At 38.6% G+C, this 19,797-nt stretch overlaps 1 protein-coding gene and 4 pseudogenes across 2 annotated transcripts; all 5 read right to left on the reverse strand.

Moving 5' to 3' along the window:
- Window positions 1-138: 138 nt before the first annotated feature.
- LOC139910476 (small nucleolar RNA SNORA17) lies at window positions 139-264 on the reverse strand (annotated as a pseudogene).
- Window positions 265-1,626: 1,362 nt separating this feature from the next.
- Window positions 1,627-3,925, reverse strand: LOC144539479 (immunoglobulin lambda-1 light chain-like; annotated as a pseudogene). The gene is made up of 4 exons (XR_013504979.1): window positions 3,841-3,925; window positions 3,430-3,754; window positions 2,897-2,931; window positions 1,627-1,954 (listed from the first exon to the last, which is right to left on the reverse strand). The product of XR_013504979.1 is annotated as an immunoglobulin lambda-1 light chain-like (transcript).
- Window positions 3,926-9,341: 5,416 nt separating this feature from the next.
- On the reverse strand, window positions 9,342-9,467 carry LOC144539553 (small nucleolar RNA SNORA17; annotated as a pseudogene).
- A 1,157-nt stretch (window positions 9,468-10,624) lies between these two features.
- LOC139910475 (immunoglobulin lambda-1 light chain-like) lies at window positions 10,625-13,063 on the reverse strand. The gene is made up of 4 exons (XM_071897772.2): window positions 13,024-13,063; window positions 12,619-12,937; window positions 12,086-12,126; window positions 10,625-11,146 (listed from the first exon to the last, which is right to left on the reverse strand). Exons 1-4 carry the CDS (start codon window positions 13,061-13,063, stop codon window positions 10,812-10,814), a joined length of 735 nt encoding a protein of 244 aa, XP_071753873.2. The 3' UTR covers window positions 10,625-10,811.
- A 5,889-nt stretch (window positions 13,064-18,952) lies between these two features.
- LOC144539556 (small nucleolar RNA SNORA17) lies at window positions 18,953-19,078 on the reverse strand (annotated as a pseudogene).
- Between the last annotated feature and the right edge of the window lie 719 nt (window positions 19,079-19,797).

The following is a 19,797-nucleotide window of genomic DNA, read 5'->3' on the forward strand; positions in this document are numbered from 1 at the left end:
CTCTCATTTTCTGTGTAAAGAATAAATTGATGTCATCATCATTTTCTCTTTTTCTGACACAAGTAAGTCAGGACTGTGGTTATGACAAGTTAAAAAAAAAGACAGTTGGTCAATTCTGGTGAAACTCCATTTGTTGGTGCTATCAGTCAGTTTGAGCAGCCCAGCTGTTGTTGGAGCCGGTGCAGACGAAGCCCGTTGACTCTCTGCCACCTTATGACTCAGCCTCCACACTGGCAGCTGGACTGCAGCGCCTCTAGAGGCAGGTGATGTGTCATCATAACACATCTGATACTCATCAGCTTACTGTTCCCAGGGTCAGAACAAAGCGGAGAAGCAGCGTTTAGTTTTTATGCTCCTCATGGCTGGAACAAACTTCCAGAAAATCTGAGGTCTGCCTCCACTTTAGAATCTTTTAAATCAGGGCTTAAAACTTTTCTGTTCGCCAGGGCTTTTTAAGAAATTTAGAGCAACACTCATCTGCACTGGAATATTTATTTATTTTTATCTTTTATATTTTCTTTTAAATGTGATTTTAATGCACTTTTCACTTTTCTAATCTTCTTGCACTGTCTTTTTATCTATGTCTTTATTTTTATTTTATTTATGTAAAGTACATTGAATTGCCGTTGTGTATGAAATGTGCTATATAAATAAACTTGCCTTGCCTTTTCTCGTCTTACCTAGCTGTCTAGTGTTGGAAACAAGCTTTGGTTTTGCACACATGTACAGTGCAATGGATTAATGTTATTGATATGGTATTAATGCTATTTTCTTCAAATAAGCCAATATAAATATTAGCAATAAAAAATCTACAGATGTGTTTCCAGTCAGTTGCAGCCACTCATATATTAGTGAGAGCTGAGACTCAACCTCTTCATTTGCATGGAGCTATAAATAAGGAGAGGAGGCCAGCAGGTGCATCCTGGGAAGGCAGAGAGGGAGGAGTAGAGAGGTGATGCTTCACTGACTGGGGATGCAAAGTCATCTGCAGTTGCTGCTCATGTTGGATGATTTTTTTTAACCATTGCCAGTCTATTCCAACCAGTTTGTACCATCTGTGCATGTGTAGATTTTCACAGTAAATTTATCTCTATTATCATATTGTAGTATACAGTGACAGTGATATATCAAATAACATAGGTATTGATGAATTTAAATATATTTTATTTCCTTGTTATATAGTTAAAACAAACTGTTTGGGAATGTACACAAATATCCACATTTAAAAATATACTACATGTTGCATATTTGATTGGTAATTGTAACAACAGGCTAAACATTAATTAATTGATTAAAAAGAGATTCTAGTGCAGTCTTAATCCAAATTTGTGGTTTGGATCTAATTTATCATGAGTAGCAATGAAATACAAACTTTTTTTTTTTTAAATCACAATGCTTTTTAATGAATCAAACCAAACAAAATACAGCAATTGCAAAGCTAAAACAATTCTCCCACCTAACTGTAACAATATTTATTACAGGGACAGAGACACAAGTCTTACAAAATAATTTTTAATCAAATCTTTCTGAACATCAAGATTTCTAATGTCTAAAACTTGTAACGCCCAAACAGCACAAGCAAGAAAGAAGCAGATTTGAAATGGTAATTCTGGCAGCCTACCTTCTTCAGTGCGGCAGTCTGACTTCTTGATGGTTTTCTCTGAAGCCTTGGAGCCCACAGACACTTTACATGTGTAGACCTTATCCTTGTTCCAGTCTGACGTCTGGATGGACAGATAGCTGCTGATTTGGAAAGTCTGGCCTGGTTGCTGAACAGCGGTGCTGGTAGAGACCCCACTGCTCACTGGACTCCCATCAGCCATCCAGGTAACATCTGCAAAACCCAAAGACGGACTGGGCAGACTGGCCAGACAGACCAGAGTGGCTTTGTTGGACTGGAGCTCATCACTGGACGGAGGGAAGACTGTCAAGACAGGAGGAGGGAGGGTGGAGCCTGCAGGAGATGGAGACATTCATCAAGACAATCAGCAAAGTCAGGCATTCACTATGGAAAATAACATGACACTCTATTGTATTAATAGATTATTTGTGTTCGCAATTCAAAATAATCACTTTGAAGACCTAAACCAGTTTGCAACAAAGTGTCCAAACAAGAAATCATCACCTAAAGCATCAGCAGAGTTCATTTTTTTCAAAATGTCATCTATCTATTTTGGAACTAAATCATTTCCAATTCATCACTCAATTCTCTTCAGTTCTGAAATACAGAGGATTCATTCTGTAAAACTGTTATCAATTTGCAAACCAAGATATTAAGTTACTTACTGTCCTTTAAAAAAAACAGCATAATTATAAACTATTGTAATGTTATCAGTCATTGTGTAAAAGTACAGTAGGTGTCACTTTTATCAAACGGTGGCTATTTCACCACTGAAGAAAACATATTTTCATACACAGTCAACATACATAGTGATTACTTTGTCTTCTTGAAAGAGAATATAATTCAATCAGAATTTAAGAATAACTTTTAATTTTACCAGATTAAAGCACAACTAATTATTGTTTAATTCCTTAGGTTAATTACTGCTGACAAAATATTTAATGTTGCTAAATTGGAATTGCAGTGATGAAAGCTGTTGAAATAAAACTTGTGTAAAGTAGATGAATTAACACAATCTTACACATGTTTAAATTCCACTACAATAAAAAAATTTAGAAAACTGTATAGAAAACATTTCAGATATTGTGACCCATGGCACATTTTTACTATACCTGCTTGATATCAAAGCTGATGTAAAAGCTTCAATTATCATGCACTGAACATAAGATTTAAATATTAGAAATGATTTAAACATGACTTGATTATTTTCTACTAACGCACTAAAGAAATAACAGGAGAACTAGCATGTATTATGAGCAGTTAAACAGTACTCACCTGTCACAATCAGCTTGGTGCCTTGTCCGAATACCACAGTGATTCAGTTTGTACACATGGCCGTACAAAAACCTCCAGACTCTCACTAATGAGGGGAGTGGAACTGAAACTTCCTGTTCAGACCAATCTAACTTTCACTGTCAACATCTCATTCCCTTCATCAGTGAGCCTATATTCCAAAGCACCGCTGGACTTCAACATTGATTCTGAAATCTCTGCTGCATCCTTTTGTTTTCATGGGAATGTTTAAAGTCCAGATGTGATCGTTGAAAACAGAGTGATGATGGTGATGATGATGATGATGCTGTCCTTGATAAGAGCGTCATTCAGACAATCCAGCAAAGTTTGTTCCAAATGTTATGTTGACAGGAATATTTCATATGCTCTTGTCTCTCTAGAGGCTTTTGTTCAGCATCCTTTCTTGTTTTGTTCCAGGTTTGCTGTTTTGGCTTTGTTTGATTTTGCTCAGCATTCATAAAAGCTGTAGTGAGACTCATTGAGGTTTTTGTCATGGTGTGAATCACTGTGATACAGCTGCAGCAGCAGAGTCATCCCATGTCTGACAGAAATACTCAGCAGAGTCTCCTGCCTCTGCCCGCTTGATGATCAACTGGTAATCTGTACTTGATAAGGATTTAGAGTTGAATCGACTGGAGGAGAATCCTGTTCCAAACTCGAGTGAACTGCTCCCATGGTAAAATTTCAGAATATACTGAGGAACCCCACCAGGAACCTGTTTATACCAACTGACATAATTGCTATCATATCTCTCAATGTTGCAGCTCATAATGACCTCTTGTCCTGTAGAAACTGTCTGGACAGCAGGCGTCTGGGTCAGCACTATCACTCCTTCAACATCTGTCAACATACACAGAAAGACACATGAGTGAAAGGTTTATGGCTGAAAATGTGGCCTGGAAAAGGAATAAGAAGTAATAACTTACATGTTAGAGCAGTGATGAGAGTGCAGAGGATCCCCAGCATGTTGTCAGTGTGTGGTGTAAACCTCCTTACTGTCCAGCTGAGAGATGAGCAGCACTGGAGTGTGAGGAGAGGAGAGACTGAAGAAGAAGCTTATAAGGAGACTGAGGAGAGGAGAAGGGGAGGGGGAGGAGTTTCAACACTGAACACAGTTTTCATTCAGAAGTTAACTACATAATGTATTTGATTTCACATCATAACATCTAGTCATTCCATTCCAAAACCTCTCATTTTATACCCTGTTGTCTTCATGAGAATATATCTTCATAGCTATTCAGGCTCATATTATAATGGTCCCTTCAGGTTGTACATAATGTCTAATAAACACTAATGTTCTATGATAGCAGGGCAGAGAATAATGCTCCCTATTGATCCCAAATCATTATTATTAATTGATGAGAAGCCCATCCTGAATCTCTGAATCTAGACTGTGTCATTTTCATTAGCTCATTGTTGAACTGCACATCTGACTTGACTGTGGTAAAAACCTTTGAAGGCCAGCTGATCGCCCTGTTGGTTATTTTAAAGTGTTAATCCATTAGATTCTTGTGTTTTGGAGAAATCTTTGGTCTTTTTTCCTTAAAGTTTCTGGTGATGAAGATTGAATTTCTTTATGTATCGGCCTTCTCTTAGTTTCTTCAGTCACGGTGCCTATCGCTGCTCATGCAAACTACTTATTTCTTCCTCCTTTTATTCGTGTTTGTGTGTTAACTGTAGTACGTTGCTGGAAGTATAAAATTACATCTTGTGCACCAGAGGATTTTTCCCATGAAAGAACGGCCGACCTCATACCAGGTGTTCAGAACAACAAATGAAAAGCTTTCAAGGTATCGGCTGAATCACTTTGTGTTGTATTGATCAGTGAAAGGGATTAGCAAAGCAAATATTTATTTTTTATGAAAATATCATATAATATTACTATTAGTTGGAACAATGATATATTACTGTTTTTAATTATTTATTTTATATTTGCTTTTACCATGACAATTTCATTTGCCAATACACACAGCTGGCAATCATGTAACTAGCTTTCTGCTAGTTTTCACTTCACTGCTGGATTCATGTGAAAATCCATTATGGAGGTTTAGTGGTTTGTAGCAGTTGATCTGTAATTGTACATGTGGGGATGTTATACAGGGAATTGGTTTTGATGTCTTCAGTCTCAGTCAAGATGTGTGAGAGACACAAAAAGCAGAAGTATTTAGTGAGGAGGTTTTTGTCATGGTGTAAATCACTGTGATACGTTCTCATTAACAGAGCTGTCCCATGTTTGACAGTAATAGACTGCTGAGTCTCCCTCCTCCACAGTGTTGATGATCAAACGATAATCTGATTTTGACTGATGATTAGATGTGAATTTGGGAGAGGAGAATCCAGAGCCATAACTCACAGAGCTCCAGCCATGATAAAACCTCAACACATACTGAGGAACTCCTCCTGGAACCTGTTTATACCAGCGAGCTGCACTATTAGTAACAGTCCCCAGGTTACAGTCCATGGTGGCTGTCTCTCCTCTCCTCAGCGTCACAACAGGAGGCTTCTGTGTCACCACCGTCACACCACTCACACCTGGGAAACAACAAGATGACATGGAGTCAAGAGAAACACACAGGCTGATGAATCCAACATGAGGTCAAAGCTGCAGTAAGTCAGCCTCCTTACATGTTAGAGCAGTGATGAGAGTGCAGAGGATCCCCAGCATGTTGTCAGTGTGTGGTGTAAACCTCCTTACTGTCCAGCTGAGAGATGAGCAGCACTGGAGTGTGAGGAGAGGAGACACTGAAGAAGAAGCTTATATGGACAGAGGTGAGGAAAGGGGAGGGTCTTAGCCAAGAGACTTTATCGTTCTACAGAAAAAGTCACTGTAGGTAATAGTCTACAGTGATGGTAATATTACTCGAAAAATATTGAAAGCTGATAGCTATATAAAAAAAAAAAAACAGAAAATCACAGTAGTTTTGGTGGCGGTTGCCTAGAGGTTAGAGAAGCAGGACTGTGATTGGAAAGTCACTGGATCAAATCTCCAGACGGGTTTGGAAAGATGTGGTGGAGAAAAGTGAAGATTAACACTCTTCTCTTCCTCAGCAACTGTTGAGGAGCCATCGAGCAAAGCACTGAAGCCCCAGTGGAGCTGCTCACTGGCCAACAGAAGAAGACTGGTTGTACTGGGAAGCTCCCAGCTGTGAATGTGTGAGACTGTGAGAATGTGAAGCAGGGTGTTGCTGAATAAATACATGTAAAAAAAAAAAAACATTGAGAGAAAAGCAGGTTTACAATAAATATTTTAATTGCATTTGTGACCAGGCCCAGTAGGAATACGAGATTGTCATGTACCACCTATGGCCTAATACTCAAGAAACCAACCAAATTCTTGGGCCTTACCACAATGTTAAATTTCAAAGATTACAGACAGAGCGGGAGACGTGCATTCAGGTCACACAAAATATTTATTTGATTTGCTGTAGGGGAAGAGAAAAATGCTGCTAAGAAACTAGAAGGAAAACAGGTTAGTCCAAACAATAATCTCTTTACTACAAACAAGAAATACGGATAAAATGTTGACTGATACAGATTGTAGCAGCAAGTATAGCTGTAATTTAAGGGAACCCCCACTAGGTGGCAGAGTGAGGGTAGGGCGTGTACTGCAGGGAGATACTACAACACCAGTAAAGACACACCACGCATGCACAATACACCACTTCAAACTTGTACACTGCAGATCCAATGAACGCTATGTGAAGATGGTAACTGCAAACTTAAAAGCACCACACCACACGCAGTGAAGACAAACTAGAACCCAGTCCACTCCCTGCAGTGCTGTCCCTCTGCTCAAGGGATAGAAAGGGATACAAATGAAGCCTCTAGCATGAGGTTATGAATGACACAGTTGGTTCATGGGCAAACATATTCTTTTTTACAATGCAAACAGCCACCCTAGAATCTGCATCAATTGTACTGCAGGAACAAGGCGAGGTACACGCCCAACCTTTGACAGGCTCAAACAGAGGAAGACTGACTGACACACCTGTCTTTATAAAGGGGAGTGGACCGCTCATCAGTTCCAGTGACCCAACTACTAAAGGCGGTGCCCTCCACCTAGCAGCCACCACACATTGATGCTTCTATGATGTTAAAACAGTGATGACAGAGCAGAGTGTCCCCGGCATGTTGTCATTGTCCAACATGAACATCATCTGAATAGTGGAAGAGAAGTAGGAAGACGATAAGTGTAGGCAATGACAATTTGATCTGATTTACTGTATATTCATATGTAAATCAACAGGGAGGCTTCAAAGTCACTGATGATTCTCCTTGAGAAGATTTTTGATTGCTGATATACAAAGAGTCTCATTTGATAATGACAGATCCACCATTTCAAAAGTGTGAATCTACTCTGATAAACTGATTGACAGCAAACAGTCCAAAAATAAAAAAGTCCTCATTTAACAACATAACAGTTTTACATAGTGGTTCCTCTATATTTTAGATACACTGAATTATGAACTTTGCGTAATATTTATTTTTTTCTTGGAAAAAGCATTCATAGTGTTCATTCCTGTCAAATTCATTTCAACAATATATATTCTTACATATTGAAAAATAATGTCTGTTTTATTTCAAACAATAGGATTATTATAATTATTATTATTATTATTATTATCATTATTATTATTACTATTCTTAATCATTTAGAAAGTTAATGATAGAATGAGCGTATTGAGATGTAATAAGCTGTGATATGCAAAATGCATTTCTGTAAATCAAAAAAGTAATGATGCTGTTTTTAAATGTTTGTTTCAAATCAAGATTGACGCACATTTTTAAATTGTTGACTCTAACTGTCCCTCAAATCGTGCGTTACACTGTGATCCTCCTTTACCAAAATCCCATGACTTACAATACTAGTCAGTTGAGTCTCAGTTGAGTTCTCTAAAACAGTGATGATCAATGGACAGTTTGACTGAGACTGAAATCTACATGTTTTTCATGAGAGGTAAAATCAGAGTAAAACTGAAAAATATCAATAATGCCACCAACTCAAAGCACACTGAGGGACTCCTGAACCTGTTTACACCAACAAACTCCTTCAGAAGTTAAATTCCAAACACAACAAACACATAACCAGTTGTTCAGGTAATGTGTTCATATTGCAGAGAACTTTGGTTAATGAACGGCTTCAGATTCAGTTAACTTCTGTAAGAGGATCAGAAAGCAGAAGTGAGTGCATTTAGTGAGGAGGTTTTTGTCATGGTGTAAATCACTGTGATATGTCCTCTTTAACAGAAGTGTCCCATGTTTCACAGTAATAGACTGCTGAGTCTCCCTCCTCCACAGTGTTGATGATTAAACGATAATCTGTTTGAGACTGATGATTAGATGTGAATTTGGGAGAGGAGAATCCAGAACCATATTCTACAGAGCTCCAGCTATGGCGAAACCTCAATACATACTGAGGAACTCCTCCTGGAACCTGTTTATACCATACAGCTGCATCTTTAGTAACAGTCCCCAGGTTACAGTCCATGGTGGCTGTCTCTCCTCTCCTCAGCGCCACAACAGGAGGCTTCTGTGTCACCACCGTCACACCACTCACACCTGGGAAACAACAAGATGACATGGAGTCAAGAGAAACACACAGGCTGATGAATCCAACATGAGGTCAAAGCTGCAGTAAGTCAGCCTCCTTACATGTTAGAGCAGTGATGAGAGTGCAGAGGCTCCCCAGCATGTTGTCAGTGTGTGCTGAGAATGGCGTTGTATCTGGGAAAGTTGCCTTACTGCTGAGAGATTAGTAGGTTTGGAGTGTGAGGAGAGGAGATGCTGGAGGAGCAATTTATAAGATCACTGAAGGGGGGAGGAGGAGCTTTGTCACCTTATCACAGGAAAACTTGTAGGAAACACAAGTGACCTCATTAAAATAGAAATCAATAAGGTAATGCAAGGCATTACCCAAATTCTAATTATGTTCATTTGCTTTCAGATTACTTTGCCATATTTGAGGTATAAAGGTACTACAGATAAGAAAAAATTAAAAATAAAAAGTTCAGGAAATGTTTTTCAATTTTGCATCCAAACACTAATTTTCTTCTGTGCCATATTTTATAAAGACACAGAGCACCTGCCACTATTTAAATGGCCTGCTAAGTTTCTTGCTTTCACTTTAAAAGTACTTCCAGAAGTAATCCTCTAACCTTTCCCAAGTATTTGTAATCAGAATATATAATTTTTAGGTAACAAAATGGAATACATTTCCTTTTATTTGTATTTAGTTTGCTATTACTTCCCAACTCTGCATGATATCAGACATTCTCAGTTGTGTAGGTCTCTCATTTTCTGTGTAAAGAATAAATTGATGTCATCATCATTTTCCCTTTTTCTGACACAAGTAAGTCAGGACTGTGGTTATGACAAGTAAAAAAAAAAAAGACAGTTGGTCAATTCTGGTGAAACTCCATTTGTTGGTGCTATCAGTCAGTTTGAGCAGCCCAGCTGTTGTTGGAGCCGGTGCAGACGAAGCCCGTTGACTCTCTGCCACCTTATGACTCAGCCTCCACACTGGCAGCTGGACTGCAGCGCCTCTAGAGGCAGGTGATGTGTCATCATAACACATCTGATACTCATCAGCTTACTGTTCCCAGGGTCAGAACAAAGCATGGAGAAGCAGCGTTTAGTTTTTATGCTCCTCATGGCTGGAACAAACTTCCAGAAAATCTGAGGTCTGCCTCCACTTTAGAATCTTTTAAATCAGGGCTTAAAACTTTTCTGTTCGCCAGGGCTTTTTAAGAAATTTAGAGCAACACTCATCTGCACTGGAATATTTATTTATTTTTATCTTTTATATTTTCTTTTAAATGTGATTTTAATGCACTTTTCACTTTTCTAATCTTCTCGCATTGTCTTTTTATCTATGTCTTTATTTTTATTTTATTTATGTAAAGTACATTGAATTGCCGTTGTGTATGAAATGTGCTATATAAATAAACTTGCCTTGCCTTGTCTCGCCTTGCCTAGCTGTCTAGTGTTGGAAACAAGCTTTGGTTTTGCACATATGTACAGTGCAATGGATTAATGTTATTGATGCTATATATGCTTCAAATAAGCCAATATAAATATTAGCAATAAAAAATCTACAGATGTGTTTCCAGTCAGTTGCAGCCACTCATATATTAGTGAGAGCTGAGACTCAACCTCTTCATTTGCATGTAGCTATAAATAAGTACAGGAGACCAGCAGGTGCATCCTGGGAAGGCAGAGAGGGAGGAGTAGAGAGGTGATGCTTCACTGACTGGGGATGCAAAATCATCTGCAGTTGCTGCTCATGTTGGATGATTTTTTTTAACCATTGTCAGGCTATTCCAACCAGTTTGTACCATCTGTGCATGTGTAGATTTTCACAGTGAATTTATCTCTATTATCATATTGTAGTATACAGTGACAGTGATATATCAAATAACATAGGTATTGATGAATGGAAATATATTTTATTTCCTTATTATATTGTGAAACAAACTGTTTGGGAATGTACACAAATGTCCACATACAAATATATTACGTGTTGCATATTTGATTGGTAATTGTAACAACAGGCTAAACGTTAATTAATTGATTAAAAAGAGATTCTAGTGCAGTCTTAATCCAAATTTGTGGTTTGGATCTAATTTATCATGAGTACCAATGAAATACAAACTTTTTTTTTTTAAATCACAATGCTTTTTATTGAATCAAACCAAACAAAATACAGCAATTGCAAAGCTAAAACAATTCCCCCACCTAACTGTAACAATATTTATTACAGGGACAGAGACACAAGTCTTACAAAATTATTTGACACATTTCTTTCTGAACATCAAGATTTCTAATGTCTAAAACTTGTAATGCCCAAACAGCACAAGCAAGAAGGAAGCAGATTTGAAATGGTAATTCTGGCAGCCTGCTATTCTTCAGTGCGGCAGTCTGACCTCTTGATGGTTTTCTCTGAAGCCTTGGAGCCCACAGACACTTTACATGTGTAGACCTTATCATTGTTCCAGTCTGACGTCTGGATGGACAGATAGCTGCTGATTTGGAAAGTCTGGCCTGGTTGCTGAACAGCGGTGCTGGTAGAGACCCCACTGCTCACTGGACTCCCATCAGCCATCCAGGTAACATCTGCAAAACCCAAAGACGGACTGGGCAGACTGGCCAGACAGACCAGAGTGGCTTTGTTGGACTGGAGCTCATCACTGGACGGAGGGAAGACTGTCAAGACAGGAGGAGGGAGGGTGGAGCCTGCAGGAGATGGAGACATTCATCAAGACAATCAGCAAAGTCAGGCATTCACTAGGGAAAATAACATGACACTCTATTATATTAATAGATTATTTGTGTTTGCAATTAAAAATAATCAATTTTAAGACATAAACCAGTTTGCAACAAAGTGTCCAAACAAGAAATCATCACCTAAAGCATCAGCAGAGTTCATTTTCAAAATGTTATCTATCTATTTTGGAACTAAATCATTTCCAATTCATCACTCAGTTCACTTCAGTTCTGAAACACAGATGATTAATTCTGTAACTGTAACTGTTATCAATTTGCAAACCAAGATATTAAGTTACTTACTGTTCTTTAAAAAAAACACCATAATTATAATCTATTGTAATGTTATCCGTCATTGTGTAAAAGTACAGTAGGTGTCACTTTTATCAAACGGTGGCTATTTCACCACTGAAGAAAACATATTTTCATACACAGTCAACATACATAGTGATTACTTTGTCTTCTTGAAAGAGAATATAATTCAATCAGAATTTAAGAATAACTTTTAATTTTACCAGATTAAAGCACAACTAATTATTGTTTAATTCCTTAGGTTAATTACTGCTGACAAAATATGTAATGTTGCTAAAATGGAATTGCAGTGATGAAAGCTGTTGAAATAAAACTTGTGTAAAGTAGATGAATTAACACAATCTTACACATGTTTAAATTCCACTACAATAAAAAACTGTAGAAAACTGTATAGAAAACATTTCAGATATTGTGACCCATGGCACATTTTTACTATACCTGCTTGGTATCAAAGCTGATGTAAAAGCTTCAATTGTCACTGAACATAAGATTTAAATATTAGAAATGATTTACACATGACTTGATTATTTTCTACTAACGCACTACAGAAATAAGAGGAGAACTAGCATGTATTATGAGCAGTTAAACAGTACTCACCTGTCACAATCAGCTTGGTGCCTTGTCCGAATACCACAGTGATTCAGTTTGTACACATGGCCGTACAAAAACCTCCAGACTCTCACTAATGAGGGGAGTGGAACTGAAACTTCCTGTTCAGACCAATCTAACTTTCACTGTCAACATCTCATTCCCTTCATCAGTGAGCCTATATTCCAAAGCACCGCTGGACTTCAACATTGATTCTGAAATCTCTGCTGCATCCTTTTGTTTTCATGGGAATGTTTAAAGTCCAGATGTGATCGTTGAAATCAGAGTGATGATGGTAATGATGATGCTGTCCTTGATAAGAGCGTCGTTCAGACAATCCAGCAAAGTTTGTTCCAAATGTTATGTGGATGGGAATATTTCACATGCTCTTGTCTCTCCAGAGGCTTTTGTTCAGCATCCTTTCTTGTTTTGTTCCAGGTTTGCTGTTTTGGCTTTGTTTGATTTTGCTCAGCATTCATAAAAGCTGTAGTGAGACTCATTGAGGTTTTTGTCATGGTGTGAATCACTGTGATACAGCTGCAGCAGCAGAGTCATCCCATGTCAGACAGAAATACTCAGCAGAGTCTCCTGCCTCTGCCCGCTTGATGATCAACTGGTAATCTGTACTTGATAAGGATTTAGAGTTGAATCGACTGGAGGAGAATCCTGTTCCAAAGTCAGGTGAACTGCTCCCATGAGCGAATCTCAGAACATACTGAGGAACCCCACCAGGAACCTGTTTATACCAACTGACATAATTGCCATCATATCTCTCAATGTTGCAGCTCATAATGACCTTTTGTCCTGTAGAAACTGTCTGGACAGCAGGCGTCTGGGTCAGCACTATCACTCCTTCAACATCTGTCAACATACGTAGAAAAATACATGAGTGAAAGGTTTATGGCTGAAAATGTGGCCTGGAAAAGGAATAAGAAGTAATAACTTACATGTTAGAGCAGTGATGAGAGTGCAGAGGATCCCCAGCATGTTGTCAGTGTGTGGTGTAAACCTCCTTACTGTCCAGCTGAGAGATGAGCAGCACTGGAGTGTGAGGAGAGGAGAGACTGAAGAAGAAGTTTATAAGGAGACTGAGGAGAGGAGAAGGGGAGGGGGAGGAGTTTCAACACTGAACACAGTTTTCATTAAGAAGTTAACTACATAATGTATTTGATTTCACATCATAACATCTAGTCATTACATTCCAAAATCTCAAATTGTATACCCTGTTGTTTTCATGAGAATATATATTCATATAGCTATTCAGGCTCGTATTATAATGGCCCCTTCAGGTTGTACATAATGTCTAATAAACACTAATGTTCTATGATAGCAGGGCAGAGAATAATGTTCTCTATTCTACCTATTGATCCCAAATCATTATTATTAATTGATGAGAAGCCCATCATGAATCTCTGAGTCTAGATGACCTGTTGTCAGGTGAGTGACTGTGTCATTTTCATTAGCTCATTGTTGAACTGCACATCTGACTTGACTGTGGTAAAAACCTTTGAAGGCCAGCTGATCGCCCTGTTGGTTATTTTAAAGTGTTAATCCATGAGAATCTTGTGTTTTGGATAAATCTTTGGTCTTTTTTCCTTAAAGTTTCTGGTGATGAAGATTGAATTTCTTTATGTATCGGCCTTCTCTTAGTTTCTTCAGTCACGGTGCCTATCGCTGCTCATGCAAACTACTTATTTCTTCCTCCTTTTATTCGTGTTTGTGTGTTAACTGTAGTACGTTGCTGGAAGTATAAAATTACATCTTGTGCACCAGAGGATTTTTCCCATGAAAGAACGGCCGACCTCATACCAGGTGTTCAGAACAACAAATGAAAAGCTTTCAAGGTATCGGCTGAATCACTTTGTGTTGTATTGATCAGTGAAAGGGATTAGCAAAGCAAATATTTATTTTTTTATGAAAATATCACAGAATATTACTATTAGTTGGAACAATGATATATTACTGTTTTTAATTATTTATTTTATATTTGCTTTTACCATGACAATTTCATTTGCCAATATACACAGCTGGCAATCATGTAACTAGCTTTCTGCTAGTTTTCACTTCACTGAGGGATTCATGTGAAAATTCATTATGGAGGTTTAGTGGTTTGTAGTAGTTGATCTTTAATTGTACATGTGGGGATGTTATACATGGAATTGGTTTTGATGTCTTCAGTCTCAGTCAAGATGTGTGAGAGACACAAAAAGCAGAAGTATTTAGTGAGGAGGTTTTTGTCATGGTGTAAATCACTGTGATACGTTCTCATTAACAGAGCTGTCCCATGTTTGACAGTAATAGACTGCTGAGTCTCCCTCCTCCACAGTGTTGATGATCAAACGATAATCTGATTTTGACTGATGATTAGATGTGAATTTGGGAGAGGAGAAACCAGAGCCATAATATACAGAGCTCCAGCTATGATAAAACCTCAATACATGTTGAGGAACTCCTCCTGGAACCTGTTTATACCAACAAGCAGGTTGATTAGTAACAGTCCCCAGGTTACAGTCCATGGTGGCTGTCTCTCCTCTCCTCAGCGTCACAACAGGAGGCTTCTGTGTCACCACCGTCACACCACTCACACCTGGGAAACAACAAGATGACATGGAGTCAAGAGAAACACACAGGCTGATGAATCCAACATGAGGTCAAAGCTGCAGTAAGTCAGCCTCCTTACATGTTAGAGCAGTGATGAGAGTGCAGAGGATCCCCAGCATGTTGTCAGTGTGTGGTGTAAACCTCCTTACTGTCCAGCTGAGAGATGAGCAGCACTGGAGTGTGAGGAGAGGAGAGACTGAAGAAGAAGCTTATATGGACAGAGGAGAGGAAAGGGGAGGGTCTTAGCCAAGAAACTGTATAGTTCTACAGAAAAAGTCACTAGGTAATAATCTACGGTGACTTGGGGAACTTCACATTCAGGAGGTCTGAACACTGGTAATATCACGGTAAAATATTGACAGCTGATAGCAATTTAAAAAAGAAAAACTGAAAATCACAGTAGTTTTGGTGGCGGTTGCCTAGAGGTTAGAGAAGCAGGACTGTGATTGGAAAGTCACTGGATCAAATCTCCAGACGGGTTAGGAAAGATGTGGTGGAGAAAAGTGAAGATTAACACTCTTCTCTTCCTCAGCAACTATTGAGGAGCCATTGAGCAAAGCACTGAAGCCCCAGTGGAGCTGCTCAATGATCAACAGAAGAATACTGGTTGTACTGGGAAGCTCCCAGCTGTGAATGTGTGAGACTGTGAGAATGTGAAGCAGAGTGTTGCTGAATAAATAATATATAAATAAATATATGTAAAAATAAAAAATAAAAAAATAAAAACATTGAGATTGAGAAAAGCCGGTTTACAATAAATATTTTAATTGCATTTGTGACCAGGCCCAGTAGGAATACGAGATTGTCATGTACCACCTATGGCCTAATACTCAAGAAACCAACCAAATACTTGGGCCTTACCACAATGTTAAATTTCAAAGATTACAGACAGAGCGGGAGACGTGCATTCAGGTCACACAAAATATTTATTTGATTTGCTGTAGGGGAAGAGAAAAATGCTGCTAAGAAACTAGAAGGAAAACAGGTTAGTCCAAACAACAATCTCTTTACTACAAACAAGAAATACGGATAAAATGTTGACTGATACAGATTGTAGCAGCAAGTATAGCTGTAATTTAAGGGAGCCAGTGGTGGCAGAGTGAGGGTAGGGCGTGTACTGCAGGGAGATACTACAACACCAGTAAAGACACACCGCGCATGCACAATACACCACTTCAAACTTGTACACTGCAGATCCAATGAACGCTATGTGAAGATGGTAACTGCAAACTTAAAAGCACCACACCACATGCAGTGAAGACAAACTAGAACCCAGTCCACTCCCTGCAGTGCTGTCCCTCTGCTCAAGGGATAGAAAGGGATACAAATGAAGCCTCTAGCATGAGGTTATGAATGACACAGTTGGTTCATGGGCAAACATATTCTTTTTTACAATGCAAACAGTCACAGTATTCAACCATATAAAAATCCAGCACTGATTTGGTTCACAAAACAGTATAACACAGACAATAACCAAATGGCTATTTGGGTAAAACAGCTTAAATGAGACAATTTATCAAATAAAAACACTAAGCAAAACAGCAGCCTGGCACTGGATCCTGCACAAAGCCTAGGCTATGCTTTGTGTGAGAAAGAAGGAAAGGGTGACTGGCCTATCACTGCACTGCCTGCCACAACCGTCATAGGCCGACAGCAGGGGACCAAGTCTGGATCCTCACCACACCTCATAACCACTGGGCTACAGCACAGAGCACACAGGACTCACCAAGGGAAAAGCCACCCTAGAATCTGCATCAATTGTACTGCAGGAACAAGGCGAGGTACACGCCCAACCTTTGACAGGCTCAAACAGAGGAAGACTGACTGACACACCTGTCTTTATAAAGGGGAGTGGACCACTCATCAGTTCCAATGACCCAACTACTAAAGGCGGTGCCCTCCACCTAGCAGCCACCACACATTGATGCTTCTATGATGTTAAAACAGTGATGACAGAGCAGAGTGTCCCCGGCATGTTGTCATTGTCCAACATGAACATCATCTGAATAGTGGAAGAGAAGTAGGAAGACGGTAAGTGTAGTCAATGACAATTTGATCTGAGTTACTGTATATTCATGTGTAAATCAACAGGGAGGATTCAGCTTCAAAGTCACTGATGATTCTCCTTGAGAAGATTTTTGATTGCTGATATACAAAGAGTCTCATTTGATAATGACAGATCCACCATTTCAAAAGTGTGAATCTACTCTGATAAACTGATTGACAGCAAACAGTCCAAAAATAAAAAAGTCCTCATTTAACAACATAACAGTTTTACATAGTGGTTCCTCTATATTTTAGATACACTGAATTATGAACTTTGCGTAATATTTATTTTTTTCTTGGAAAAAGCATTCATAGTGTTCATTCCTGTCAAATTCATTTCAACAATATATATTCTTACATATTGAAAAATAATGTCTGTTTTATTTCAAACAATAGGATTATTATTATTATTATTATTATTATTATTATTATTATTATTATTATTACTATTCTTAATCATTTGGAAAGTTAATGATAGAATGAGCGTATTGAGATGTAATAAGCTGTGATATGCAAAATGCATTTCTGTAAATCAAAAAAGTAATGATGCTGTTTTTAAATGTTTGTTTCAAATCAAGATTGACGCACATTTTTAAATTGTTGACTCTAACTGTCCCTCAAATCGTGCGTTACACTGTGATCCTCCTTTACCAAAATCCCATGACTTACAATACTAGTCAGTTGAGTCTCAGCTGAGTTCTCTAAAACAGTGATGATCAATGGACAGTTTGACTGAGACTGAAATCTACATGTTTTTCATGAGAGGTAAAATCAGAGTAAAACTGAAAAATATCAATAATGCTACCAACTCAAAGCACACTGAGGGACTCCTGAACCTGTTTACACCAACAAACTCCTTCAGAAGTTAAATTCCAAACACAACAAACACATAACCAGTTGTTCAGGTAGTGTGTTCATATTGCAGAGAACTTTGGTTAATGAACGGCTTCAGATTCAGTTAACTTCTGTAAGAGGATCAGAAAGCAGAAGTGAGTGCATTTAGTGAGGAGGTTTTTGTCATGGTGTAAATCACTGTGATACGTACTCACTAACAGAAGTGTCCCATGTTTTACAGTAATAGACTGCTGAGTCTCCCTCCTCCACAGTGTTGATGATTAAACGATAATCTGTTTGAGACTGATGATTAGATGTGAATTTGGGAGAGGAGAATCCAGAACCATATTCTACAGAGCTCCAGCTATGGCGAAACCTCAATACATACTGAGGAACTCCTCCTGGAACCTGTTTATACCATACAGCTGCATCTTTAGTAACAGTCCCCAGGTTACAGTCCATGGTGGCTGTCTCTCCTCTCCTCAGCGCCACAACAGGAGGCTTCTGTGTCACCACCGTCACACCACTCACACCTGGGAAACAACAAGATGACATGGAGTCAAGAGAAACACACAGGCTGATGAATCCAACATGAGGTCAAAGCTGCAGTAAGTCAGCCTCCTTACATGTTAGAGCAGTGATGAGAGTGCAGAGGATCCCCAGCATGTTGTCAGTGTGTGCTGAGAATGGCGTTGTATCTTGGAAAGTTGCCTTACTGCTGAGAGATTAGTAGGTTTGGAGTGTGAGGAGAGGAGATGCTGGAGGAGCAATTTATAAGATCACTGAAGGGGGGAGGAGGAGCTTTGTCACCTTATCACAGGAAAACTTGTAGGAAACACAAGTGACCTCATCAAAATAGAAATCAATAAGGTAATTCAAGGCATTACCCAAATTCTAATTATGTTCATTTGCTTTCAGATTACTTTGCCATATTTGAGGTATAAAGGTACTACAGATAAGAAAAAATTAAAAATAAAAAGTTCAGGAAATGTTTTTCAGTTTTGCATCCAAACACTAATTTTCTTCTGTGCCACATTTTATAAAGACACAGAGCACCTGCCACTATTTAAATGGCCTGCTAAGTTTCTTGCTTTCACTTTAAAAGTACTTCCAGAAGTAATCCTCTAACCTTTCCCAAGTATTTGTAATCAGAATACATAATTTTTAGGTAACAAAATGGAATACATTTCCTTTTATTTGTATTTAGTTTTCCATTACTTCCCAACTCTGCATGATATCAGACATTCTCAGTTGTGTGGGTCTCTCATTTTCTGTGTAAAGAATAAATTGGTGTCATCATCATTTTCTCTTTTTCTGACACAAGTCAGGACTGTGGTTATGACAAGTAAAAAAAAAAGACAGTTGGTCAATTCTGGTGAAACTCCATTTGTTGGTGCTATCAGTCAGTTTGAGCAGCCCAGCTGTTGTTGGAGCCGGTGCAGATGAAGCCCGTTGACTCTCTGCCACCTTATGACTCGGCCTCCACACTGGCAGCTGGACTGCAGCGCCTCTAGAGGCAGGTGATGTGTCATCATAACACATCTGATACTCATCAGCTTACTGTTCCCAGGGTCAGAACAAAGCATGGAGAAGCAGCGTTTAGTTTTTATGCTCCTCATGGCTGGAACAAACTTCCAGAAAATCTGAGGTCTGCCTCCACTTTAGAATCTTTTAAATCAGGGCTTAAAACTTTTCTGTTCGCCAGGGCTTTTTAAAAAATTTAGGGCAACACTCATCTGCACTGGAATATTTATTTATTTTTATCTTTTATATTTTCTTTTAAATGTGATTTTAATGCACTTTTCACTTTTCTAATCTTATTGCACTGTCTTTTTATCTTTGTCTTTATTTTTATTTCATTTATGTAAAGTACTTTGAATTGCCGTTGTGTATGAAATGTGCTATATAAATAAACTTGCCTTGCCTTGTGTCGCCTTGCCTAGCTGTCTAGTGTTGGAAACAAGCTTTGGTTTTGCACACATGTACAGTGCAATGGATTAATGTTATTGATATGGTATTGATGCTATATTTGCTTCAAATAAGCCAATATAAATATTAGCAATAAAAAATCTACAGATGTGTTTCCAGTCAGTTGCAACCACTCATATATTAGTGAGAGCTGAGACTCAACCTCTTCATTTGCATGGAGCTATAAATAAGGAGAGGAGACCAGCAGGTGCATCCTGGGAAGGCAGAGAGGGAGGAGTAGAGAGGTGATGCTTCACTGACTGGGGATGCAA

This window comes from Centroberyx gerrardi, chromosome 7 (assembly GCF_048128805.1).
Source record: "Centroberyx gerrardi isolate f3 chromosome 7, fCenGer3.hap1.cur.20231027, whole genome shotgun sequence".
Taxonomy (NCBI): Eukaryota; Metazoa; Chordata; class Actinopteri; order Beryciformes; family Berycidae; genus Centroberyx; species Centroberyx gerrardi.

Excerpts from the sequence above, each read along its gene's own strand:
- LOC139910475 (XM_071897772.2), bottom strand. The coding sequence starts at position 13,063 with ATGCTGGGGATCCTCTGCACTCTCATCACTGCTCTAACAT. Across the intron at positions 12,938-13,023 it reads TCTCATCACTGCTCTAACAT|ATGTTGAAGGAGTGATAGTG; the intron begins GTAAGTTATTAC and ends GTATGTTGACAG. Across the intron at positions 11,147-12,085 it reads CACCAAGCTGATTGTGACAG|GCTCCACCCTCCCTCCTCCT; the intron begins GTGAGTACTGTT and ends CATCTCCTGCAG.